At 41.6% G+C, this 25,187-nt stretch overlaps 1 protein-coding gene across 1 annotated transcript in view; it reads right to left on the bottom strand.

The window, feature by feature from the left end:
• The window catches only part of C11H16orf89 (chromosome 11 C16orf89 homolog), a 48,283-nt gene that overhangs the window by 16,910 nt on the left and 6,186 nt on the right, over positions 1 to 25,187 (bottom strand). The window contains exons 2-3 of the mRNA XM_053694274.1: positions 13,322 to 13,484; positions 3,917 to 4,034 (exon numbers count right to left, since the gene is read on the bottom strand). Coding sequence (XP_053550249.1) covers positions 3,917 to 4,034; positions 13,322 to 13,484 — 281 coding nt within the window. The remainder of the gene's footprint in view (positions 1 to 3,916; positions 4,035 to 13,321; positions 13,485 to 25,187) is intronic.

Here is a 25,187-nt window from a genome sequence, read left to right as displayed (position 1 = left end):
TTAGCACTTTAGTTATGAGTTTTATGCTACGGCGTTGTACCATAAAACTCTTAACTACTGACTTTTAAATGCGTTGGGACTCTTGATGGGGTAGGGTGTACTGCTCACTTTTTGGCCTCCCAGGACAGACTCTTAATACTGGCGCTATGGAAGTTCCATAGAAAAAAGACTTTGCAAAGTTTACGTTAGTCGTTTTGCGGTAAGGCCAAAGAAGTGTGCGGTGACCCTAAACCTTCAAGACTCGGAATAGCAGCGGTAGTGAAAAAGCAGCGTTAGGACCTCTTAACTCTGCTTTTTCAGCCTAGTGCACAACTCATAATCTAGCCGTTCTGATTTTAATAAAACATTAAAATCAATGCACAAATGTCACTTTAAAACTATAAAACTTGAAAACAATACACAAATTAAATGTGATAATTTAGTTTATGATTACAGATAAACGTTTGAACTTTTGAAAATGTTAATTATAAAGTTTACTCAAAATTATAGGAAATTATTCAGACTACGTGTTGTGAATTAATAAGTTGCCGCCAAGTTTTTCTTTCACTTTGGCTGCAAACTTCTCATTCGAGCTCAAGGAATTCTACAGTCCAGCCCGAGGAACATTCCTGTCTAGCTCAAGGAACCCTACAGTCCAGCCCGAGGAACATTCCTGTCTAGCCCAAGGAACCCTACAGTCCAGCCCGAGGAACATTCCTGTCTAGCCCAAGGAACATTCCTGTCTAGCCCAAAAGAACTCTACAGTCCAGTCTGAGGAACATTCCTGTCTAGCCCAAAGAACTCTACAGTCCAGTCTGAGGAACATTCCTGTCTAGCCCAAGGAACTCTACAGTACAACCCAAAAAACACTCCTGCCCAGCCTAAGGAACTATCTGGTCATTCCCAATGAACTCCCTTTCTTAGATCACAGAATTTTCCAGCCTTGCTAAAGGAATACTCCTGTTTCGCCAAAGGAATTATCCAGTCCAGCCCAAGAAACTCTCCTGTGCAGCCTAAGGATCTAACAAACCCAGCCAAAGAAACTTTCCTGTCCAGCCTTAGGAACTCCCTAGTCCAGCCCAAGAAACTCCAGTGCTCAATACACAGACAAAGCAATATAAAATATTTCAGCTAATTGATTAAGGGGCATGCATAAGCCTTGAACACTGTATGTACAACATTATTACAAATATTGTTAAAAACACAGATGCCATATAGTGCACAGGACACACTCCTGATCCTATCTCAGTATGCTCTGATGGAAAGGAAGTACATTTAAAAAGAAAGGAGACAGAAACATGTAAATATGATCATTTTAAACAAACTAGGGAGTACAGAGGTACTAGAAAGCCTTTTTTAATGTACAAAACCTCTTCCTTGTAGTGCTGTTGATCTATCACAACTGTCATCTGACACAATGGGGCATATGTTTAAAGCGCCGAATAGAGCTTGATGCCCTGTGTTTCTGGTGAGCCTGCAGACTCGCCAGAAACAGCAGTTATGAAGCAGCGGTCACAAAGATCGCTGCTCCATAACCCTGTCCGCCTGCTCTGAGGAGGCGGAAAGACATCGCCGGAAATCAACCCGATCGAGTACGATCGGGTTGATTGACACCCCCTGCTGGAGTCTGCAGGTGGCGACGTTGCACCAGCAGCTCTTGTGAGCTTCTGGTGCAATGCTGAATACGGAGAGCGTATTGCTCTCCGCATTCAGCGAGGTCTGTTGGACCTGATCCGCACTGTCGGATCAGGTCCGACAGACCTTAATAACTAGAGGCCAATGGCTTGTTGCACTACACAAGTGGTCACTAATGTCCATACCTCTTTAGTCACCTGCCATCCTGCGTCTAGTATTGGATGCCACAATATCCGATTCACAGTTTTCACTGATAAAAGGCTAGATTATGAGTAACGCGATAACTGTTGAGCACGAACAAAAAGGAATTTATCGCTGCTCTGTGCACGTTGGAAGTAGCGAGAATTTTACTGGTTGAAAGTAAACACTTTTGCTTGAGCACAATTGAATTAAACATGTGTTGAAATAGCACAACTTCAGAGCTCTGGTTAGTCAGAGCGCTTGACTAAAAAGTTGCACAAAAAATATAAAAAATACATTTAAAAATATAGTTACAATCATAATAGCACTATCTAATAAAAACTATTAAAACAACTGCATAAAAAGTATAAGGCCCCAAAGGGCTTTAACATAGAGATATATACATATACAGGTCTAAAGATGAATATATGTGTGTATACATATATGTGTATAAATATGTATTTACAGACCTATATAAACACACAAATACATATGAATACATATACAGACAAATATAAGTTCATTGAAGCCCTTTGCAGTCAAGTAGCTGAAAAAATGTAAAATCATTTGTTATATATATATATATTCATATTTAATAAACTGTGTATTTACTGTAAATATTTCACATTCCAATGTTCTTCACATAGGAGAATATATTTTAAGTATTTATAGATATTCCTATATATATCTGTATGTATCTATAACTATATATAATTTTTTATATATATATATATATATATATATATATATATATATATATATATATATATAAATGCACAGAGTTCTATAGGAAACGGCACACACCAATCAAAGCAATCACCTGGTGCTCTGCCACACAATGATACAGCCAAGAGAGTGATGAGTCCCACGGACGGTCTCCGTGATATCCAGAAACTCCATACAGCAGGCACAGCATGTTTTTAACAATCCGTTTTAATAGTGATAATAAACAGAAACAAAACGTTTCGGCTCTCACAGGAGCCTTTGTCAATGGTAGCCAAACCGGACATAACAAACAGAGCGAGAACCTTTACTTAAATACCCACCTACCCAAGTGAATTCACCAATCAGATGGCCAGAGTGTCACACACCCACAAGCTGCGCATGGTTCCGGACCTCAGACACTGCCTGTCGGATCAGACACAAGGTGACATCATCACGCCTCCTATGTCCATGCCGACAACAGAGAAACCGGTCGTCATGGAAACCGGTAAAACAAAACAAAGTTTACCTCTATCGGGCGAAGTCTGTGGGTGGGGCCACCAGCGACCAACTGACAGGTGATGAGAATAAAGTGTGGCCCCAAGAGGACCAAGTGTACACCTCAATGTATAAAAAGTAAACAGTAACTAATGGTTAGCAAATTACATCCTGTAACCCATAATGGTTAACCTAAGGTAATTGTAAGAACTAATTATCCCAACCCTCTATACCCATGGTATCAAGATGATGATAATGCCCAGGGCGTAAGCCCCAAATGTCGACCGGGTTCTCTGTTGTCGGCATGGACGTAGGAGGTGTGATGACGTCACCTGGCGTCTGATCCGACAGGCAGTGTCTGAGGTCCTGAACCATGCGCAGTTTGTGGGTGTGTGACACTCTGGCCATCTGATTGGTGTATTCACTTGGGTAGGTGGGTATTTAAGTAAGGGTTCTCGCTCTGTTTGTTATGTCCGGTTTGGCTACCATTGACAAAGGCTCCTGTGAGAGCTGAAACGTTTGGTTTCTGTTTATTATCACTATTAAAACGGATTGTTAAAAACCTGCTGTGCCTGCTGTGTGGAGTTTCTGGATATTATGGAGACCGTCCATGGGACTCATCACTCTCTTGGCTATATATATATATATATATATTTTACCAAAAAAACATCATATATATATATATATGTATGTATTTAAGAATTCATAGAACATATTCTGCTATGTGAAGAACATTGGAATGTGAAATATTAATATTTCATGTTGGGTTAGTGCACTTGAGTAAACGCGATTGGGTTTGCGCAACTTTTCACAGACTAAAATGGGACAAATAGACCCATTGTTGTACCATTTCATACAGAGCTAATTTCACTGGACAACAGAGACTGACCCAACTGGTTAGAGACCTGTAGCTCCCACTTACCATTTTTGCAGTCATGAAGTACAACAGCTGGTGAGACAGTGTGTAGTTAACACAGCCTGGTCTGGTCATGTGCGCCAAGCAAGGCTCACTTACAATACAGGGTTCCCCAGCGTTATTCCTAGAAATCACCATACGCATAAATCAAATACATTAGTGTTTCTTCACAGAAAATATTACTTGAGGCAGTTACATTTAATATTTCAAATACATCAAGGTCTGTGTATCTAAATGTGATGATAGATGCATGATCTACTGGCCGTGCACATTATTTTAGATTATGCCAAACATAATGATCTGTGCCTACAATGCACACTGTGTATCCTAACCACCCCCCCCCCCCCCAAGAGGCTGGCACAGATCACTTTTATTTGAAAAGAAACAGAGAGAAGACAGATGGTTCACAGACGGAATTTGTTCCATGCTAATTATGACTCATGATTCATAATAATCTATAAAATAAGATTTACTTGTCACAAAGCAGCTCAATAAAAGGTAATAAAGGAGAATATACTCTTAGTCACAGGGAGACGACGATTCTCCATAAATAAAGTGGCAGCTGCCTAAGGGCACCTACTTTGCTGTGGCATCTTCCAGCTGCTCAAATGATAAAATACATCATACATTCTATATCCTACAAATCTGAAATCCCAGTACATGTAGCAGATTTTCAGAATAAAAACAAAATGGAATAAAAAGATCTAATTTAAAAATGAACAGTAGATTTTTTTCTGACAAATTTCAGTTTCCTTTCATTTCCTTGTCTCCTGTATCATGTGACAGCCATCAGCCAATCACAGGCTCAGATACATATGTACCATGAACTCTTGCACATGCTCAGTAGCAGCTGGTACACACAAAAACACTGTCCACTTAATAATGGATTCATTTTTATAAATTATATTTTTTTTATTTTTATATTCTACATCACTGGTTTTCAAACCTGTCATCCATCCTCCCCAACAGGCCAGGTTTTCAGAATTACCTTGGATGAGAGCAGGTAAAATAACCATCGGCTAGATTACGAGTTTTTGTCGGTAAGGCTTGCGGGGCTAACGCTCAATTTCAGCTAACCGCTCACCTACAAACAACGCTGGTTATACAGGTTTTTTTCAACCCAGCGTTAGCCTCTAAAAAGTGAGCGAAGAGCAAAATTTAGCTCCACATCTCACCTCAATACCAGCGCTGCTTACGGTAGCGGTGAGCTGGCTAAACGTGCTCGTGCACGATTTCCCCATAGGAAACAATGGGACAGAATCAGCTGAAAAAAAACCTAACACCTGCAAAAAAGCAGCATTGAACTTCTACCGCAGCCCCATTGATTCCTATGGGGAAAGAAAATTTATGTCTACACCTAACACCCTAACATGAACCCCGAGTCTAAACACCCCTAATCTTACACTTATTAACCCCTAATCTGCAGTCCCCGACATCGCGAACACCTGCATAATATTATTAACCCCTAATCTGCCACTCCGGACACCGCCGCCACTACATTATACTTATGAACCCCTAATCTGCTGCCCCCAACATCGCCGCCACCTACATTATAGTTATTAACCCCTAATCTGCCCCCCCAACATCGCCACAACTATATTAAATGTATTAACCCCTAATCTGCCACCGCCAACGTCGCTGCCACTATAATAAAGTTATTAACCCCTAAACCTAAGCCTAACCCTAACTCCCCCCTAACTTAAATATAATTTAAATGAATCTAAATAAAATAACTACAATTAAATAAATTATTCCTATTTAAAACTAAATACTTACCTATAAAATAAACCCTAAGCTAGCTACAATATAACTAATAGTTACATTGTAGTTAGCTTAGGGTTTATTTTTATTTTACAGACAAGTTTGCATTTATTTTAACTAGGTAGAATAGTTATTAAATAGTTATTAACTATTTAATAACTTATTAGTTAAAATAAAAACAAATTTACCTGTAAAATAAACCCTTACAATTACACCTAACACTACACTATAATTAAAATAATTACCTAACCTAACTACAATTAATTACAATTAAATTAAATAAACTAAAGTACGGAAAAAACCCCCACTAAATTACAGAAAATAATAAAATAATTACAATAATTTAAAACTAATTACACCTAATCTAATCCCCCTAATAAAATAAAAAAGCCCCCAAAATAATAAAAATCCCTACCCTATACTAAATTACAAATAGCCCTTAAAAGGGCTTTTTGCGGGGCATTGCCCCAAAGGATTCTATCAGCCAATCTGAATTAAGGTAGGAAAAATCCTATTGGCTGATCCAATCAGCCAATAGAATTGAAGTTCAATCCTATTCGCTGATCCAATCAGCCAATAGGATTGAGATTGCATTCTTTTGGCTGTTCCAATTAGCTAATAGAATGCAAGCTGAATTCTATTGGCTGATTGGATCAGCCAATAGGATTTTTCCTACCTTAATTCCGATTGGCTGATAGAATCCTATCAGCCAATCGGAATTCAAGGGACGCCATCTTGGATGACGTCATTTAAAGGAACCATCATTCGGATCGGATGAAGCCCGGCTGGGTGAAGACGTCTCAAGGTAGGGTGATCTTCAAGGGGTTAGTGTTAGGTTTTATTAAGTGGGGATTGGGTGGGTTTTAGAGTAGGGTTGGGTGTGTGGGTGGTGGGTTTTAATGTTGGGGGGGTATTGTATTTTTTTTTTACAGGTAAAAGAGCTGATTACTTTGGGACAATGCCCTGCAAAAAGCCCTTTTAAGGGCTATTTGTAATTTAGTATAGGGTAGGGATTTTTATTATTTTGGGGTCTTTTTATTTTATTAGGGGGATTAGATTAGGTGTAATTAGTTTAAAATTCTCGTAATTATTTTATTTTCTGTAATTTAGTGTTTATTTTTATCTTACTTTAGTTTATTTAATTTAATTGTGATTAATTGTAGTTAGTTTAGGTAATTATTTTAATTATAGTGTAGTGTTAGGTGTAATTGTAATTAAGGTTAGGTTTTATTTTACAGGTAAATTTGTTTTTATTTTAACTAAGAAGTTATTAAATAGTTAATAACTATTTAATAACTATTGTACCTAGTTAAAATAAATACAAAGTTGCCTGTAAACTAAAAATAAACCCTAAGCTAGCTAAAATGTAACTATTAGTTATATTGTAGCTAGCTTAGGGTTTATTTTACAGGTAAGTATTTAGTTTTAAATAGGAATAATTTATTTAATTGTAGTAATTTTATTTCGTTTTATTTAAACTATATTTAAGTTAGGGTGGTGTTAGGGTTAGAGTTAGACTTAGGTTTAGGGGGTATTACATTTAATATAGTTGCGACGACGTTGTGGGCGGCAGATTAGGGGTTAATAAATGTAGGTAGGTGTCGACAATGTTAGGGACGGCAGATTAGGAGTTAATAAAATGTAACTAGTGTTTGCAAGGCGGGAGTGAGGCGGTTTAGGGGTTAATATATTTTTTGAAGTGGCGGCGATGTCCGGTCGGCAGATTAGGAGTTAAAAACTTGAGTTAACTGTTTGCGATGTGGGGGGGGGGGGCTTGTTTAGGGGTTAATAGGTAGTTTATGGGTGTTAGTGTACTTTTTAGCACTTTAGTTTAGAGTTTTATGTTACAGCGTTAGCCCATAAAACTCTTAACTACTGACTTTTAAATGCGGTAGGAGTCTTGACAGGAGAGGGTGTAGCGCTCACTTTCTCCAAGACACGTAATACCGTCGTTAGGAAAATCCCATTAAAAAGATAGGATAAGCAATTGACGTAAGGGGATTTGCGATATGCTCGAGTTGCGGAAAAAAAGTGAGCGGGACACCTGTACCTGCTTGTGTGTGTGTCACTGCATGTGTGTATCTCTGTGTCTATGTGTTTTTGTGTATATGTATGTATGTGTGTCACTGCACGTGTGTATCTCTGTGTGCATGCGTGTGTCTATGTGTGTTTGTGTGTGTTGTGTGTATCTCTGTGTACATGTTTGTGTCACTATATGAATATTTGTTTTTGTGTGTAACCGTGTGTATGTATGTATTTTGTGTGTAACCGTGTGTATGTATGTATTTTGTGTGTAACAGTGTGTATGTATGTATTTTGTGTGTAACCGTGTGTATGTATGTATTTTGTGTGTAACAGTGTGTATGTATGTATTTTGTGTGTAACCGTGTGTATGTATGTATTTTGTGTGTAACAGTGTGTATGTATGTATTTTGTGTGTAACAGTGTGTATGTATGTATTTTGTGTGTAACAGTGTGTATGTATGTATTTTGTGTGTAACCATGTGTATGTATGTATTTTGTGTGTAACAGTGTGTATGTATGTATTTTGTGTGTAACCGTGTGTATGTATGTATTTTGTGTGTAACAGTGTGTATATGTATTTTGTGTGTAACCGTGTGTATGTATGTATTTTGTGTGTAACAGTGTGTATGTATGTATTGTGTGTAACAGTGTGTATGTATGTATTTTGTGTGTAACCGTGTGTATGTATGTATTTTGTGTGTAACCGTGTGTATGTATGTATTTTGTGTGTAACAGTGTGTATGTATGTATTTTGTGTGTAACAGTGTGTATGTATGTATTTTGTGTATAACCGTGTGTATGTATGTATTTTGTGTGTAACAGTGTGTATGTATGTATTTTGTGTGTAACCGTGTGTATGTATGTATTTTGTGTGTAACAGTGTGTATGTATGTATTTTGTGTGTAACCGTGTGTATGTATGTATTTTGTGTGTAACCGTGTGTATGTATGTATTTTGTGTGTAACAGTGTGTATGTATGTATTTTGTGTGTAACCGTGTGTATGTATGTATTTTGTGTGTAACCGTGTGTATGTATGTATTTTGTGTGTCAATGCGTGTATTAATTTCTTTTGTTTTGAGCTTGACGTGGTACCTGGGCTTGTCCCATTTGGCCAAATGCGTTAACTGACTCCTCCAGTTTTGCTTTTAATTTTAGCTGAGAGCTTGTGAGTGAGTGCTGGACTATTTCTGTGTGTTGTATTGTCTGTTTAGTCATTTTCCCTATGGACCTGCACTTTGGCAGTTAACCCGCCTGTGACTCTGGAATTAGTGTAGCTTTAAGTAAGTGTGATAGTAACCAAAGCTGAGCCTGTTTAGGAGTCATGGGGTACTGTAAAATATACATATATATATATTCAAATATTGTTTTAGAATTTATAAGAACATCTATAATTATTTACATTATAAATATTTTTCTAAATTGTATAATTTAATAAATACATAACACACCGTAATATAGCGCACATGAAGTTATTTTAAGGTGTGTTATGTATTTATTAAATATAAAATATTGAAAAATATTAATAATTAATGTAAATAATTATTAAAGATGTTCTTTAAAAAAATCTAAAAAATAATTTGAATATATATATATATTTTACAGTAACTATAATAATTACTAATGATTATTATTTTTAAATAATTATTATTATTATTTATATTAACTAAACAAGAGGGGTGTACCGGTACACGGTCAAAGATTCCAGGTCATGCAGTGGGATAAAAGTTTGCAACTGCTGTTTCCTAAACATACCCGGGGGGCCATAGCAGGCGGCGGATCAGGCCAAGAGCTAAGAAATTGCAGGCACTACTCAGTTAGCAAACTTAAAATTATAGACTTTATTGGTTTCAATTAAAAAATAATAAAGGGTTTCCAGGCAGAGGACAACACAAAAGAATTGTCTTACGCGTTTCGCGCCCCCTACTGGCACTTAATCATAGACTGCAAGTGCAAAAGAGGGGCTGCCAATTTATGCAAGAAGCGACAATTGATTAACTCCTAGCAGACCACAAAAATGTTTAACATACTCAATACAGAGTCAAAAAATAAATAAATAAAAAAGCAACATTGCTTAAACAATATAATAACAGAGATGTGGTAAAGAGCAAAAAGAGTGTACATAAATATGCAAGCAAATTAAATTATCTGCAATTGATATACATAATAAATTTATATTTTACACAATACCCAGAAAAAATGGCAAGTACAGGAAAGGACCATAATAAAATTAGTGGTCACAGGATACTGATCTATGTGTCATAGGTCCAAGTGCTGGAGGGAAAAGACTAATACTAATGAAAAAAATAGTATTTATCTGTGGGTAACAATGTAGACATTAGTCATCAATAAAATAACTGATGTCAAATTCTCTATCCATGTCTAAACGTGTTTTGGTTTGAAGTTTTAAAATCCAAAACAATTCTCTTTTGTCAAGGATTTTATATTTGTTGCCCCCTCTAATGGGTACCCGTGCTAAATCTATTACTTGAACAGATATATCTGCTTTGTTTATAAAATGAATACCATTAAAATGGCTAGCAACTGAGGATTCCTTAGCATAGTTTTTTTACATCCCTGACATGTTCTCCTGCTCTTTTTCTTAATTCCCTAGATGTTTGTCCTGTATATTGGTTTTTACATTTATTACACATTAGTAAGTATACAGCCCATTGGGTACTGCAGTTGGCATAAAAATCAATATCAAATTTTTGGTTAGTGACACTGGAGGTAAATGAGTTGCCCTTTAAGATCAAGGCACAAGTGTGGCAGTTTTTTCTGCCATACTTAAAATTGCCTTTATGAGTCTGACTCCAGTGTCTTCCTTTTAACCGTACTTGGACAGAGTGACTGACCTAAGGTTCTTGTTTTTTTGGGGACAAATTTGCAATTGTAAACACAGGATTTTAGTATGTCATCTCCTAATAGAAGATGCATGCGTTTTTTTAAGTATTTTAACAATGGAGTCAAATTGTGTAGTGTGTTCCGTGGTAAACACCACAGAATCTGAGAAATCATTGTTGCTTTGTTCTTTCTTTGATTTCTCATTATGATTAATTTTTAAAGTTTTGACCTGTTGGCTTGTTGGTCATAAATCCTATCTGATTTGGTGTTACGTCTAAGTCTGATGAATTGCCTTTTGGAATGGCTGTCACAAGATGTTTTGGGTGTTGTGATGTAGCATGCAGTATGGTGTTCCCTGCAGTGGGTTTTCTAAAAGTTTTTGTGCATATTTGTCCATCTTCAATGTATAAGGTTACGTATAAAAAGGTTACCTCTGTACTGCTGTATGTTCCAGTGAATTTTAACCCTATGTTGTTTTTGTTCAAATAGTGTATGAATTCATGGAATGCGGAGTTGTCAAGAGGTCTTTTGACAATGAACAATAAATCATCAATGTATCTTACAAACATGATGATATCCTCATGCCATTGATTCTGTGAAGCGTAAATATGACTAAGTTCCCACCAGTTCCCATAAAAATTGGCAAACGATGGGGCAAATTTTGCCCCCATCGCCGTGCCACAAATTTGTTGGTAAAACTCTTGGTCAAATAGTAAAAAGTTATGGGATAACAAGTACCTGAGGATATCACCAATGAAGTATTTGGTAGCGTTGTCCATATTTAATTATTTGGTTAAGAAGGACTCAATGATTTGTACTCCCAAAAGATGAGGAATGCACGTGTATAGTGAAGATATATCAACTACTATCCAAGTGAAATCAGGCTGCCATTGAATATGTTCCAAACTTTCAAGGAGATGGGAGCTGTCCTCCAGGTAGCTCAACTGCCTTCTGGCAATGGGTTGTAAAATGGCATCCAGCCATGCTCCCATAGGTTCAAAAAGGGAGCCAATGCCAGAGACCTAGAGGGCGCTCATATTCCTTGTGCACCTTTGGCAAATGGTAACAAATTGGAATTATTGGATTTGCTGGAACTAAAGTGTTAAAATCCTTTGTGCCAAAGATGCCCAAGGAAATACCATCTTCAACTAATTGTGACAATTCCTTTTTGAATGTCACGGTCGGATTAGATGGTAATTTATAACAAGGGCCTTTATCAGACAGTTGTCTGTTGGCTTCTGAGAAATAGTAATCCTTATTCATGATGACAATGCTCCCGCCCTTATCCGAGTTTTTGATGACAATATTTTATAAAGATTTTATTGCCATATGTTCTTTATGAGTCAGATTATAGGTGGGAGCATTGTCACCAATGCTTTTTTCTAACTTCAGGATGTCATCCTGTACAGCTTTTTGATGGGCGTTCAGCATGGCGCCTCTTTGTTGAATAGGATAGAAGTCAGATCTAGTTTTTGTGCGTTTTTGCAGTGGTGTTCAGCTGTAAGTGGATGCATCAATACAATATAATTCATTCAAGGTTGCTAGGGAACAAGCATCTGAAAAAAGTAGATGGGGATGGATGCAAGAGATGTGTTGGACTTCACTGCTTTCTGCATGATCAGAAATATCACCAATATCATGTGAAAGAGAAAAAACCTCTTTAGTGCTAATTTTCTGATAAATTTATTTACATCCAGAAGAGCAGTGAAGCCAGTAAATCTATTTGTAGGGGCAAATCCTAGCCCTTTTGCTAATACAGATGAGATTATGTTGGGACAAATAATACTAACATTTTCAGATGAGGAATAAATATCATTTAATGTCCCTTTTTCTTCTTCTTTGAGAAAAAGAGCAGGAGAACATGTCAGGGATGTAAAAAAACTATCGTCGAGATTACGAGTTTTGCGGTAAGCTGAAAACGCAGTGTTAACAGGTCCTAACGCTACTTTTTCACTACCGCTGCTATTACGAGTCTTGCAGGTTTAGGGGCACCGCACACTCTTTTGGCCTTAATGCAAATCGACTTAGGTAAAGTTCGTAAACCCTTTTTTCTATGGGACTTCCATAGCGCTGGTATTACAAGTTTGTCCTGGATTCCTAACGCATTTTAAAGTCAGTAGTTATGAGTTTTAAGTTACAAAGCTGTAGCATAAAACTCATAACTAAAGTGCTAAAAAGTACACTAACACCCATAAACCTATTAACCCCTAAACCGAGGCCCTCCCGCATCGCAAACAATATAATACATTTTTTAACCCCTAATCTGCCACCCCCAACATCGCCACCACCTACATTATACTTACTAACCTCTAAAATTAAGATTATCTCCAAATAGGTTGTTTCAGGGGAAGGTATCTGATTCCAATTAGTGTGCCCAGTGAAAAAAATTTGCAAAAACCCATTGGTATTAGGACAATTCTCTTAGAGTGTCCATCCCTGATAAACAGAATGCTTGTGTGGATATATAACGATATGCAGTGAAAAATAGTCCCAAAAAAGATAGTTAAAAAAGAAGAAAAATAAAGAAATTAACAAATGATGAATCCAAAATAAACCCCAATGGAGTTATTCTATATGGTGATGTATAAAACCCTGTAAAAAGAAAATAACAATAGTGCAAATAACGTAGTAACCCCACTGTGTAATGAGGTTTACCAAATATCAGTATATCCTGGAAACTCGAGCAGTAATTACTCAATATTAAAATACAATAATCTTTTTTACGGAAGACTTATTTGATTTAGTTCTGAACACTAATTAGACATGAAGAGAACATGACATACCATGTACCCAAAACAAGCCGATAACAGTAATCGCTGAACTCCTCATTGAACTCCTCGTTGTAGCACTCAGAATCCACCAAGTGTGAGTACACGAGCTGTGCGTTTGTTTGGTTCCAAGAAGAAGGAACAACCCAAAAAAAGTCACTTATTATATCCTTAAAGGCTGCAAATGAGAAATAAACAGTTTTACAATCAAACTCACATTTATTGTGTTTTACCCCAGGGATGCAGCTAGCTCCCAAAGGGTAATGAGCACCTTTACACTGTTTTACAGAAAAGAAAAGAAGACTGTAGTGATGTATCTCTATAACAGAAGGGCACTAGGGCTTTACATCATAGGCCGTAAACAGGGAGCATCAAGTAAGAGAAATACATCAACTGAAAGTTCTAGCACTTAGCTCTAGCACACATCTCTGGCACACAGTTCTAGCACTTAGTTCTAGCACACAGCTTTAGCAGTGCTAGCACACAGCTCTGGCACGTAGCTCTTGCACACAGCTCTGACACATAGCCCTAGAACACAGCTCAGGCACACAGCTCTGGCACACAATTCTAGCACTTAGATCTAGCACACAGCTCTGGCACATAGCTCTTGCACACAGCTCTGACACATAGCCCTAGAACACAGCTCTGGCACACAATTCTAGCACTTAGATCTAGCACACAGCTCTGACACATAGCCCTAGCACACAGCTCAGGCACACAGCTCTGGCACACAATTCTAGCACTTAGATCTAGCACACAGCTCTGACACATAGCCCTAGCACACATCTCTGGCACACAATTCTAGCACATAGCCCTAGCACACAGCTCAGGCACACAGCTCTGGCACACAATTCTAGCACTTATATCTAGCACACAGTTCTGACACATAGCCCTAGCACACAGCTCAGGCACACTGCTCTAGCACACAGCTCTGGTACACAGTTCTGGCACTTAGATCTAGCACACACCTCTGACACATAGCCCTAGCACACAGCTCAGACACACAGCTCTAGCACACAGCTCAGGGACACAGCTCTGGCACACATTTCTAGCATTTAGCTCTAGCACACAGTTCTGGCACACAGCTCTAACGCACAGCTCTGGCACACAGTTCTAGCACTTAGCTCTGGCATACAGCTCTGGCACAAAGCTCTAGCACACAGCTCTGGCACACAACTCTGGCACACAGCTCTAGTACTTAGCTCTGGCACACAGCTCAGGCACCCAGCTCTGGCACTTAGATCTAGCACACAGCTCTGGAACACAGCTCTAGCACCTAACTCTAGCACACAGCTCTAGCACTTAGATTTAGCACACAGCTGTGGCGCACAGCTCTGACACACAGCTCTGGCACAAAGCTATAGCACACAGCTCTGGCACACATCTCTGGCACACAGCTCTAGTACTTAGCTCTGGCACACAGCTCAGGCACCCAGCTCTGGCACTTAGATCTAGCACACAGCTCTGGAACACAGCTCTAGCACCTAACTCTAGCACACAGCTCTAGCACTTAGATTTAGCACACAGCTGTGGCGCACAGCTCTGACACACAGCTCTGGCACAAAGCTATAGCACACAGCTCTGGCACACATCTCTGGAACATAGCTCTAGCACTTAACTCTAGCACACAGCTCTAGCACACAGATTTAGCACACATCTCTAGCACACAGCTTTAGCACTTAGATTTAGCACACAGCTCTGGCGCACAGCTCTGGCGTACAGCTCTGGCACACAGCACTGGCACACAGCTCTAGCATTTAAATCTAGCACACAGCTCTGGTACACAGCTCTAGCACTTAGATCTAGCACTCAGCTCTAGCACTTAGATTTAGCACACAGCTCTGGCACACAGCTCTAGCACACAGCTCTGGTACACAGCTCTAGCACTTAGATCTAGCACTCAGATTTAGCACACAGCTCTGGCACACAGCTCTGGCGCACAGCTCTGGCGCACAGCTCTGGCGCACAGCTCTGGCACACAGCTATGCTCTAGCACACAACTCTAGCAATTAGATTTAGCACACAGCTCTGGCGCACAGCTCTGGCACACAGCTCTGGCACACAGCTCTGGCACACAGCTCTGGCACACAGCTCTGGCACACAGCTCTAGCACTTAGATCTAGCACACAGCTCTAGTACTTAGATTTATTACATAGCTCTAGAACACAGCTCTAGTAAACAGCTCTAGCATTTAGATCTAGCACACAGCTCTAGCACATAGATTTATTACATAGCTCTAGCACACAGTTTTGGCACAGAGCTCTGGCACACAGCTCTAGCACTTAGATCTAGCACACAGCTCTATTACACAGTTCTAGCACTTAGTTCTAGCAAACAGCTCCAGCACACAGCTCTAGCACTTAGATCTAGCACCCAGCTCTGGCACTTAGCTCTAGAACACAGCTCTGGCACACAGCTCTAGCACTTAGATCTAGCACCCAGCTCTAGCACTTAGATCTAGCGCACAGCTCTGGCACATAGCTCTGGCACACAGCTCTAGCAATTAGATTTAGCACACAGCTGTGGTGCACAGCTCTGGAACACAGCTCTAGCACACAGCGCTAACACACAGCTCTAGCACTTAGATCTAGCACACAGCTCTAGTACTGAGATTTATTACATAGCTCTAGAACACAGCTCTAGCATACAGTTCTGGTGCACCGCTCTGGCACACAGCTCTAGTAAACAGCTCTAGCATTTAGATCTAGCACACAGCTCTAGCACATAGATTTATTACATAGCTCTAGAACACAGCTCTAGCACACAGTTTTGGCGCACAGCTCTGGCACACAGCTCTAGCATTTAGATCTAGCACACAGCTCTAGTACACAGTTCTAGCACTTAGTTCTAGCAAACAGCTCCAGCACACAGCTCTAGCACTTAGATCTAGCACACAGCTCTAGCACTTAGATCTAGCACCCAGCTCTAGCACTTAGATCTAGCACCCAGCTCTAGCACTTAGATCTAGCACCCAGCTCTAGCACTTAGATCTAGCACCCAGCTCTAGCACTTAGATCTAGCACCCAGCTCTAGCACTTAGATCTAGCGCACAGCTCTGGCACACAGCTCTAGCACTTAGATCTAGCACATAGCTCTAGCACTTAGATTTAGCACACAGCTCTGGCACAAAGCTATAGCACACAGCTCTGGCACACAGCTCTGGAACATAGCTCTAGCACTTAACTCTAGCACACAGATTTAGCACACATCTCTAGCACACAGCCCTAGCACACAGCTTTAGCACTTAGATTTAGCACACAGCTCTGGCGCACAGCTCTGGCGTACAGCTCTGGCACACAGCACTGGCACACAGCTCTAGCATTTAAATCTAGCACACAGCTCTGGTACACAGCTCTAGCACTTAGATCTAGCACTCAGCTCTAGCACTTAGATTTAGCACACAGCTCTGGCACACAGCTCTAGCACACAGCTCTGGTACACAGCTCTAGCACTTAGATCTAGCACTCAGATTTAGCACACAGCTCTGGCACACAGCTCTGGCGCACAGCTCTGGCACACAGCTCTGGCACACAGCTATGCTCTAGCACACAACTCTAGCAATTAGATTTAGCACACAGCTCTGGCGCACAGCTCTGGCACACAGCTCTGGCACACAGCTCTGGCACACAGCTCTGGCACACAGCTCTGGCACACAGCTCTAGCACACAGCTCTAGCACTTAGATCTAGCACACAGCTCTAGTACTTAGATTTATTACATAGCTCTAGAACACAGCTCTAGTAAACAGCTCTAGCATTTAGATCTAGCACACAGCTCTAGCACATAGATTTATTACATAGCTCTAGCACACAGTTTTGGCACAGAGCTCTGGCACACAGCTCTAGCACTTAGATCTAGCACACAGCTCTATTACACAGTTCTAGCACTTAGTTCTAGCAAACAGCTCCAGCACACAGCTCTAGCACTTAGATCTAGCACCCAGCTCTGGCACTTAGCTCTAGAACACAGCTCTGGCACACAGCTCTAGCACTTAGATCTAGCACACAGCTCTAGCACTTAGATCTAGCGCACAGCTCTGGCACATAGCTCTGGCACACAGCTCTAGCAATTAGATTTAGCACACAGCTGTGGTGCACAGCTCTGGAACACAGCTCTAGCACACAGCGCTAACACACAGCTCTAGCACTTAGATCTAGCACACAGCTCTAGTACTGAGATTTATTACATAGCTCTAGAACACAGCTCTAGCATACAGTTCTGGTGCACCGCTCTGGCACACAGCTCTAGTAAACAGCTCTAGCATTTAGATCTAGCACACAGCTCTAGCACATAGATTTATTACATAGCTCTAGAACACAGCTCTAGCACACAGTTTTGGCGCACAGCTCTGGCACACAGCTCTAGCATTTAGATCTAGCACACAGCTCTAGTACACAGTTCTAGCACTTAGTTCTAGCAAACAGCTCCAGCACACAGCTCTAGCACTTAGATCTAGCACACAGCTCTGGCACTTAGCTCTAGAACACAGCTCTAGCACTTAGATCTAGCACCCAGCTCTAGCACTTAGATCTAGCACCCAGCTCTAGCACTTAGATCTAGCACCCAGCTCTAGCACTTAGATCTAGCACCCAGCTCTAGCACTTAGATCTAGCGCACAGCTCTGGCACACAGCTCTAGCACTTAGATCTAGCACATAGCTCTAGCACTTAGATTTAGCACACAGCTCTGGCACAAAGCTATAGCACACAGCTCTGGCACACAGCTCTGGAACATAGCTCTAGCACTTAACTCTAGCACACAGATTTAGCACACATCTCTAGCACACAGCCCTAGCACACAGCTTTAGCACTTAGATTTAGCACACAGCTCTGGCGCACAGCTCTGGCGTACAGCTCTGGCGCACAGCTCTGGCGGAAAGCTCTAGCACACAGCACTGGCACACAGCTCTAGCATTTAAATCTAGCACACAGCTCTGGTACACAGCTCTAGCACTTAGATCTAGCACTCAGCTCTAGCACTTAGATTTAGCACACAGCTCTGGCACACAGCTCTGGCGCACAGCTCTGGCACACAGCTCTGGCACACAGCTCTGGCACACAGCTCTGGCACAAAGCTATGCTCTAGCACACAACTCTAGCAATTAGATTTAGCACACAGCTCTGGCGCACAGCTCTGGCACACAGCAAAGCACACAGCTCTGGCACACAGCGCTAACACACAGCGCTAACACACAGCTCTAGCACTTAGATCTAGCACACAGCTCTAGTACTTAGATTTATTACATAGCTCTAGAACACAGCTCTAGTAAACAGCTCTAGCATTTAGATCTAGCACACAGCTCTAGCACATAGATTTATTACATAGCTCTAGCACACAGTTTTGGCACAGAGCTCTGGCACACAGCTCTAGCACTTAGATCTAGCACACAGCTCTATTACACAGTTCTAGCACTTAGTTCTAGCAAACAGCTCCAGCACACAGCTCTAGCACTTAGATCTAGCACCCAGCTCTGGCACTTAGCTCTAGCACTTAGATCTAGCGCACAGCTCTGGCACACAGCTCTGGCACACAGCTCTAGCAATTAGATTTAGCACACAGCTGTGGTGCACAGCTCTGGAACACAGCTCTGGCACACAGCTCCAGCACACAGCGCTAACACACAGCTCTAGCACTTAGATCTAGCACACAGCTCTAGTACTGAGATTTATTACATAGCTCTAGAACACAGCTCTAGCATACAGTTCTGGTGTACCGCTCTGGCACACAGCTCTAGTAAACAGCTCTAGCATTTAGATCTAGCACACAGCTCTGGCACACAGCTCTAGCACTTAGAACTGTGTACTAGAGCTGTGTGCTAGATCTAGCACTTAGTTCTAGCAAACAGCTCCAGCACACAGCTCTAGCACTTAGATCTAGCACCCAGCTCTAGCACTTAGATCTAGCGCACAGCTCTGGCACACAGCTCTAGCACAAAGCTATAGCACACAGCTCTGGCACACATCTCTGGAACACAGCTCTAGCACTTAACTCTAGCACACAGCTCTAGTACTTAGATCTAGCACACCGCTTTGGCACACAGCTCTATCACTTAGATCTAGCACACAGTTTAGCACTTAGATTTAGCACACAGTCCTAGCACACAGCTCTAGCACTTAGATTTAGCACACAGCTCTAGCACTTAGATCTAGCACCCAGCTCTAGCACTTAGATCTAGAACCCAGCTCTAGCACTTAGATCTAGCGCACAGCTCTAGCACTTAAATCTAGCGCACAGCTCTAGCACTTAAATCTAGCACACATCTCTAGCACACATCTCTGGCACACAGTTTTAGTACTTAGATTTAGCACACAGCCCTAGCCCACAGCTCTAACACACAGCTCTGACACACAGCTCTAGCAATTAGATTTAGCACACAGCTCTGGTGCACACCTCTGGCGCACAGCTCTAGCACTTAGATCTAGCACATAGCTCTAGCATTCAGCTCTAGCACTTAGATTTAGTGCACAGCTCTGGCACACAGCTCTGGCACACAGCTCTAACACTAAGATTTAGAACACAGCTCTGGCACACAGTTCTGGTTCACAGCTCTGGCGCACAGCTCTGGCACTTAACCCTAGCACACTTCTCTGGCACTTAGATCTAGCACAAATCTATAGCACAAAGCTATAGCACACAGCTCTGGCACACATCTCTGGAACACAGCTCTAGCACTTAACTCTAGCACACTGCTCTAGCACTTAGATCTAGCACAAAGCTATAGCACAAAGCTATAGCACACATCTCTGGAACACAGCTCTAGCACTTAACTCTAGCACACAGCTCTAGCACTTAGATCTAGCACACAGCTCAGGCACACAGCTCTAGCACTTAGATCTAGCACACAGTCCTAGGACATAGCCCTAGCACTTAGATTTAGCACACAGCCCTAGCACACAGCTCTAGCACTTAGATCTAGCACAAAGCTATAGCACACAGCTCTGGCACACATCTCTGGAACACAGCTCTAGCACTTAACTCTAGCACACAGCTCTAGCACTTAGATCTAGCACACAGCTCAGGCACACAGCTCTGGAACACAGCTCTAGCACTTAACCCTAGCACACAGCTCTAGCACTTAACCCTAGCACACAGCTCTAGCACTTAGATCTAGCACAAAGCTATAGCACACAGCTCTGGCACACATCTCTGGAACACAGCTCTAGCACTTAACTCTAGCACACAGCTCTAGCACTTAGATCTAGTACACAGCTCAGGCACACAGCTCTAGCACTTAGATCTAGCACACAGCTCTAACACACAGTCCTAGCACACCGCTCTAGCACTTAGATCTAGCACACAGTCCTAGAAGATAGCCCTAGCACTTAGATTTAGCACATAGCTCTGACACACAGCCCTAGCACACAGCTCTAGCAATTAGATCTGGCACACAGCTCTGGCACACAGCTCTGGCACACAGCTCTGGCGCACAGCTCTGGCGCACAGCTCTGGCGCACAGCTCTGGCGCACAGCTCCAGCACACAGCTCTAACACACAGCTCTAGCACTTAGATCTAGCACACAGCTCTAGCACTTAGATTTATTACACAGCTCTAGAACACAGCTCTAGCATACAGCTCTGGCACACAGATTTAGCACTTAGATTTAGCACACAGCTCTGGCACACAACACTAGCACACAGCTCTAACACACAGCTCTAGCACTTAGATTTAGCACACAACTATGGTGCACAGCTATGGCATAAAGCTCTGGCACACAGCTCTGGCACAAAGCTTTGGCACTTAGATCTAGCACACAGCTCTGGCACACAGTTTTAGCACTTAGATTTAGCACATAGCTCTAGCACACAGCCCTAGCACACCTCCCTAGCACTTAGATTTAGCACACAGCCCTAGCACACAGCTCTGGCACACAGCCCTAGCACACAGCTCTAGCACACAGCACTAGCACACAGCTCTAGCAATAAGATGTAGCACACAGCTCTAGCACACAGCTTTGGTGTGCAGCTTTGGCACACAGCTCTAGTGCACAGCTCATAAATTTGGGCACCCCAACAGAAATATTGCATCAATATTTAGTAGATCCTCCTTTAGCAGAAATAACAGCCTCTAGATGCTTCCTATAGCCTGTAATGAGTGTCTGGATTCTGGATGAAGGTATTTTGGACCCTTCCTCCTTCCAAAACATCTCCAGTTCAGTTAGGTTTGATGGTTGCCGAGTATGGACAGCCCGCTTCAAATCACCCCACAGATTTTCAATGATATTCAGATCTGGGGACTGAGATGGCCATTGCAGAACATTGTACTTGTTCCTCTGCATAAATGCCAGAGTAGATTTTGAGCAGTGTTTTGGGTCGTTGTCTTGTTGAAATATCCAGCCCCGGTGTAACTTCAACTTTGTGACTGATTCCTCAACATTATTCTCAAATATCTGCTGATATTGAGTGGAATCCATGTGACCCTCAACTTTAACAAGATTCCCAGTACCGGCACTGGCCACACAGCCCTACAGCATGATGGAACATCCACCAAATTGTACTCTTGGTAGCAAGTGTTTGTCTTGGAACACTGTGTTCTTTTGCCGCCATACATAATGCCCCTTGTTATGACCAAATAACTCAATCTTTGTTTCATCAGTCCACAGCACCTTCTTCCAAAATAATGCTGGCTTGTCCAAATGTGAGTTTGCATACCTCAAGCGACTCTGTTTGTGGCGTGGCATCACTCTCCCATACAGCTTCTCCTTGTGCAAAGTACGCTGAATTGTTGAGCGATGCAAAGTGACACCATCTGCAGCAAGATGATGTTGTAGGTCTTTGGAGGTGGTCTGTGGGCTGTTTTTGACCGTTCTCACCATCCTTTGCCTTTCTGATATTTTACTTGACCTGCCACTTCTGGCCTTAACAAGAACTGTGCCTGTGGTCTTCCATTTCCTCAATATGTTCCTCACAGTGGACACTGACAGCTTAAATCTCTGCGATAGCTTTTTGTAGCCTTCCCCTAAACCATAATGTTGAACAATCTTTGTTTTCAGGTCATTTGAGAGTTGTTTTGGGGCCCCCATGTTGCCACTCTTCAGAGGAGAGTCAAAGAGAATAACAACTTGCAATTGGCCACCTTAAATACCTTTTCTCATGATTGGATGCACCTGTCTATGAAGTTCAAGGCTTAATGGGCTCACCAAACCAATTGTGTGTTCAAATTAATCAGTGATAGGTAGTTACAGATATTCAAATCAACAAAATGACAAGGATGCCCAAATTTATGCACATGCCTAATTTCGTTTGGATGCATATTGCACATTTTCTCATTTCACTACTGAAATATTACTGTTTCCTATCAACCCGAATACGATCGGGTTGATTGACACCCCCTGCTAGCAGCCGGTTGGCCGCAAATCTGCAGGGGGCGGTATCGCACCAGCAATTCACAAGAACTGCTGGTGCCATGATAAATGCAGACAGTGTATGCTGTCGGCATTTATTGATGTGCGGCGGACATGATATGCTATAGTGGATCATGTCTGTCCGCACCTACATAAATAGACCCCATAGACTTAACATTGGAGATGTGGTGGTAATAGTACACATATAATTTTCCTAGCGGTTACGCATGTGTCCCTTTAAGATGCAATGGGTTGGGGTAATAGTACATATACAGACTATACATCAGTTGTTGGGGGCCGGACTTCATGACTACTTTAGTCCGAACACCTTGGCTCCCAAACTATCTTTGAGAAAGTTGGGTCAGATGATGTATTAGCTGCATCTTTGCTTCAATGTGAGTCTGCCTTCAACTACATTGTATTAATGCATATCTAATAAATATTAAAATTTTATTTAAGGCTTGTGAATAGTGTCTGCTACATTGTATGGACTTATTGTATCATTGCCTTACTGGTTTAGAGAACTCTTTTTCTGTATTTGTGTTTATATGTGTATATACAGATATTAACAGATAAATATATATATTTATATACATTTATATATATAGTAAAAACACAGTCCCCCATTGACCTCAGTGTAAAGACACTTTACAGTGCCGTTTTTTTTTTCTAACACCGCACATCTCCTCAATTTAATCCCTTATAACTGCTTTGTGCAGTCTTAAAAATAAAATAAATAAAGATGCTCATATGTTTATTTAATGATACGCTACTGTCCTCTTTATATTGGGCACAATTGGGCAACTTTTTTTCATTAACTAGAGATTGCGGTAGCATTAATCATCCACTTGTAATGGCTGCTTATTTAACGTGCACCCGTAAACAGGAACATTTTTTCATTTACCAGCGCACGTTAAGATAGCGCTACACTAGTAATCTGTCCTGTTCCATTTTACAAGCATTTTGTCATACTGTTATTTTAACTCTTACACTTTACTTCAGTCCTCAAGTTGCACTCATGTTCAATGGCCCTAACTTTTATTTTCAACTTGTAATATGAGCTTAACCCAACATGCGTAAAAAAAAGACTCCCTCTAGAAAAGTTAACGAGCAGTGTGAGCTGGAACTCTAAATAGCGCTTCTCTAATAATCTAACCCTTAGGGGCCTATTTATTAATATGCGAGTGGACATGATCCGATATTGTGGATCATGTCCACCACACATCGATAAATGCAGAGAGCATACACTCTCTGCATTTATCATTGCACCAGCAATTCTTGTGAACTGCTGGTGCAACGTCGGCCGCCAGCAGAGGGTGTCAATCAACCCGATCGTATTGAATCAGGTTGTCTGTCTGCCGCTTCAGAGCAGGAGGACAGGTTATGGAGAAGCTGCCTGAAGGCTCGGCAGAAACACGGGGCTTTAAGCTTCATACGGAGCTTGATAAATATGCCCCCATGTGTCTAATTTCTTACTCAGGTGCTGAAGTTTTTAACTTATCCAGCACTAGTGAGCCAGTGAATTCAGTACAATAACGATATCATTCTCTTACCATTAAAGTACTGGGGGTCCTGTTGCTTGACATAGGGCAATGACTTCTTAATCGTGAATTCAATTTTTTTTGCCATTTCTTGGAGATTTAACCTAAGAAACTTTAGGTTAATTTTTGAAGCCCATTTTTCTGATGTTGCTTTGATTTGTTCTGGCAGTTGAGAAAAGTAAAATAAATTAGAAAATCTGGGTGCTATCATTCTGATAGAACATCGCCCCTTACAGATCCCCCACCCTTTCCCTGGACCCCTCATAGATCCTCACCCCTTACAGATCACCTGCCCTCTCCTGCACCCCTAATAGATCCTCATCCCTTACAGATCATCCACCCTCTCCCTGCACCCCTAATAGATCCTCACCCCTTACAGATCACCTGCCCTCTCCTGCACCCCTAATAGATCCTCACCCCTTACAGATCATCCACCCTCTCCCTGCACCCCTAATAGATCCTCACCCCTTACAGATCACTCATCCTCTCCCTGCACCCCTAATAGATCCTCACCCCTTACTGATCATACACCCTCTCCTGCACCCCTAATAGATCCTCACCCCTTACAGATCATCCACCCTCTCCCTGCACCCCTAATAGATCCTCACCCCTTAAAGATCATCCACCTTCTCCCTGCACCCCTAATAGATCCTCACCCCTTACAGATCACTCATCCTCTCCCTGCACCCCTAATAGATCATCACCCCTTACAGATCACCTGCCCTCTCCTGCACCCCTCATAGATCCTCACCCCTTACAGATCACCTGCCCTCTCCTGCACCCCTCATAGATCCTCACCCCTTACAGATCACTCACCGTCTCCCTGTACCTCTAATAGATCCTCACCCCTTACAGATCACTCACCCTCTCCTGCACCTCTAATAGATCCTCACCCCTTACAGATCACCTGCCCTCTCCTGCACCCCTAATAGATCCTCACCCCTTACAGATCTCCCACCCTCTCCTGCACCCCTAATAGATCCTCACCCCTTACAGATCT

The sequence above is a fragment of the Bombina bombina genome, chromosome 11, assembly GCF_027579735.1.
Source record: "Bombina bombina isolate aBomBom1 chromosome 11, aBomBom1.pri, whole genome shotgun sequence".
NCBI lineage: Eukaryota > Metazoa > Chordata > Amphibia > Anura > Bombinatoridae > Bombina > Bombina bombina.
Note: the sequence above shows the minus strand (reverse complement) of the source record. Positions and strands in the feature narration are given on the sequence as shown.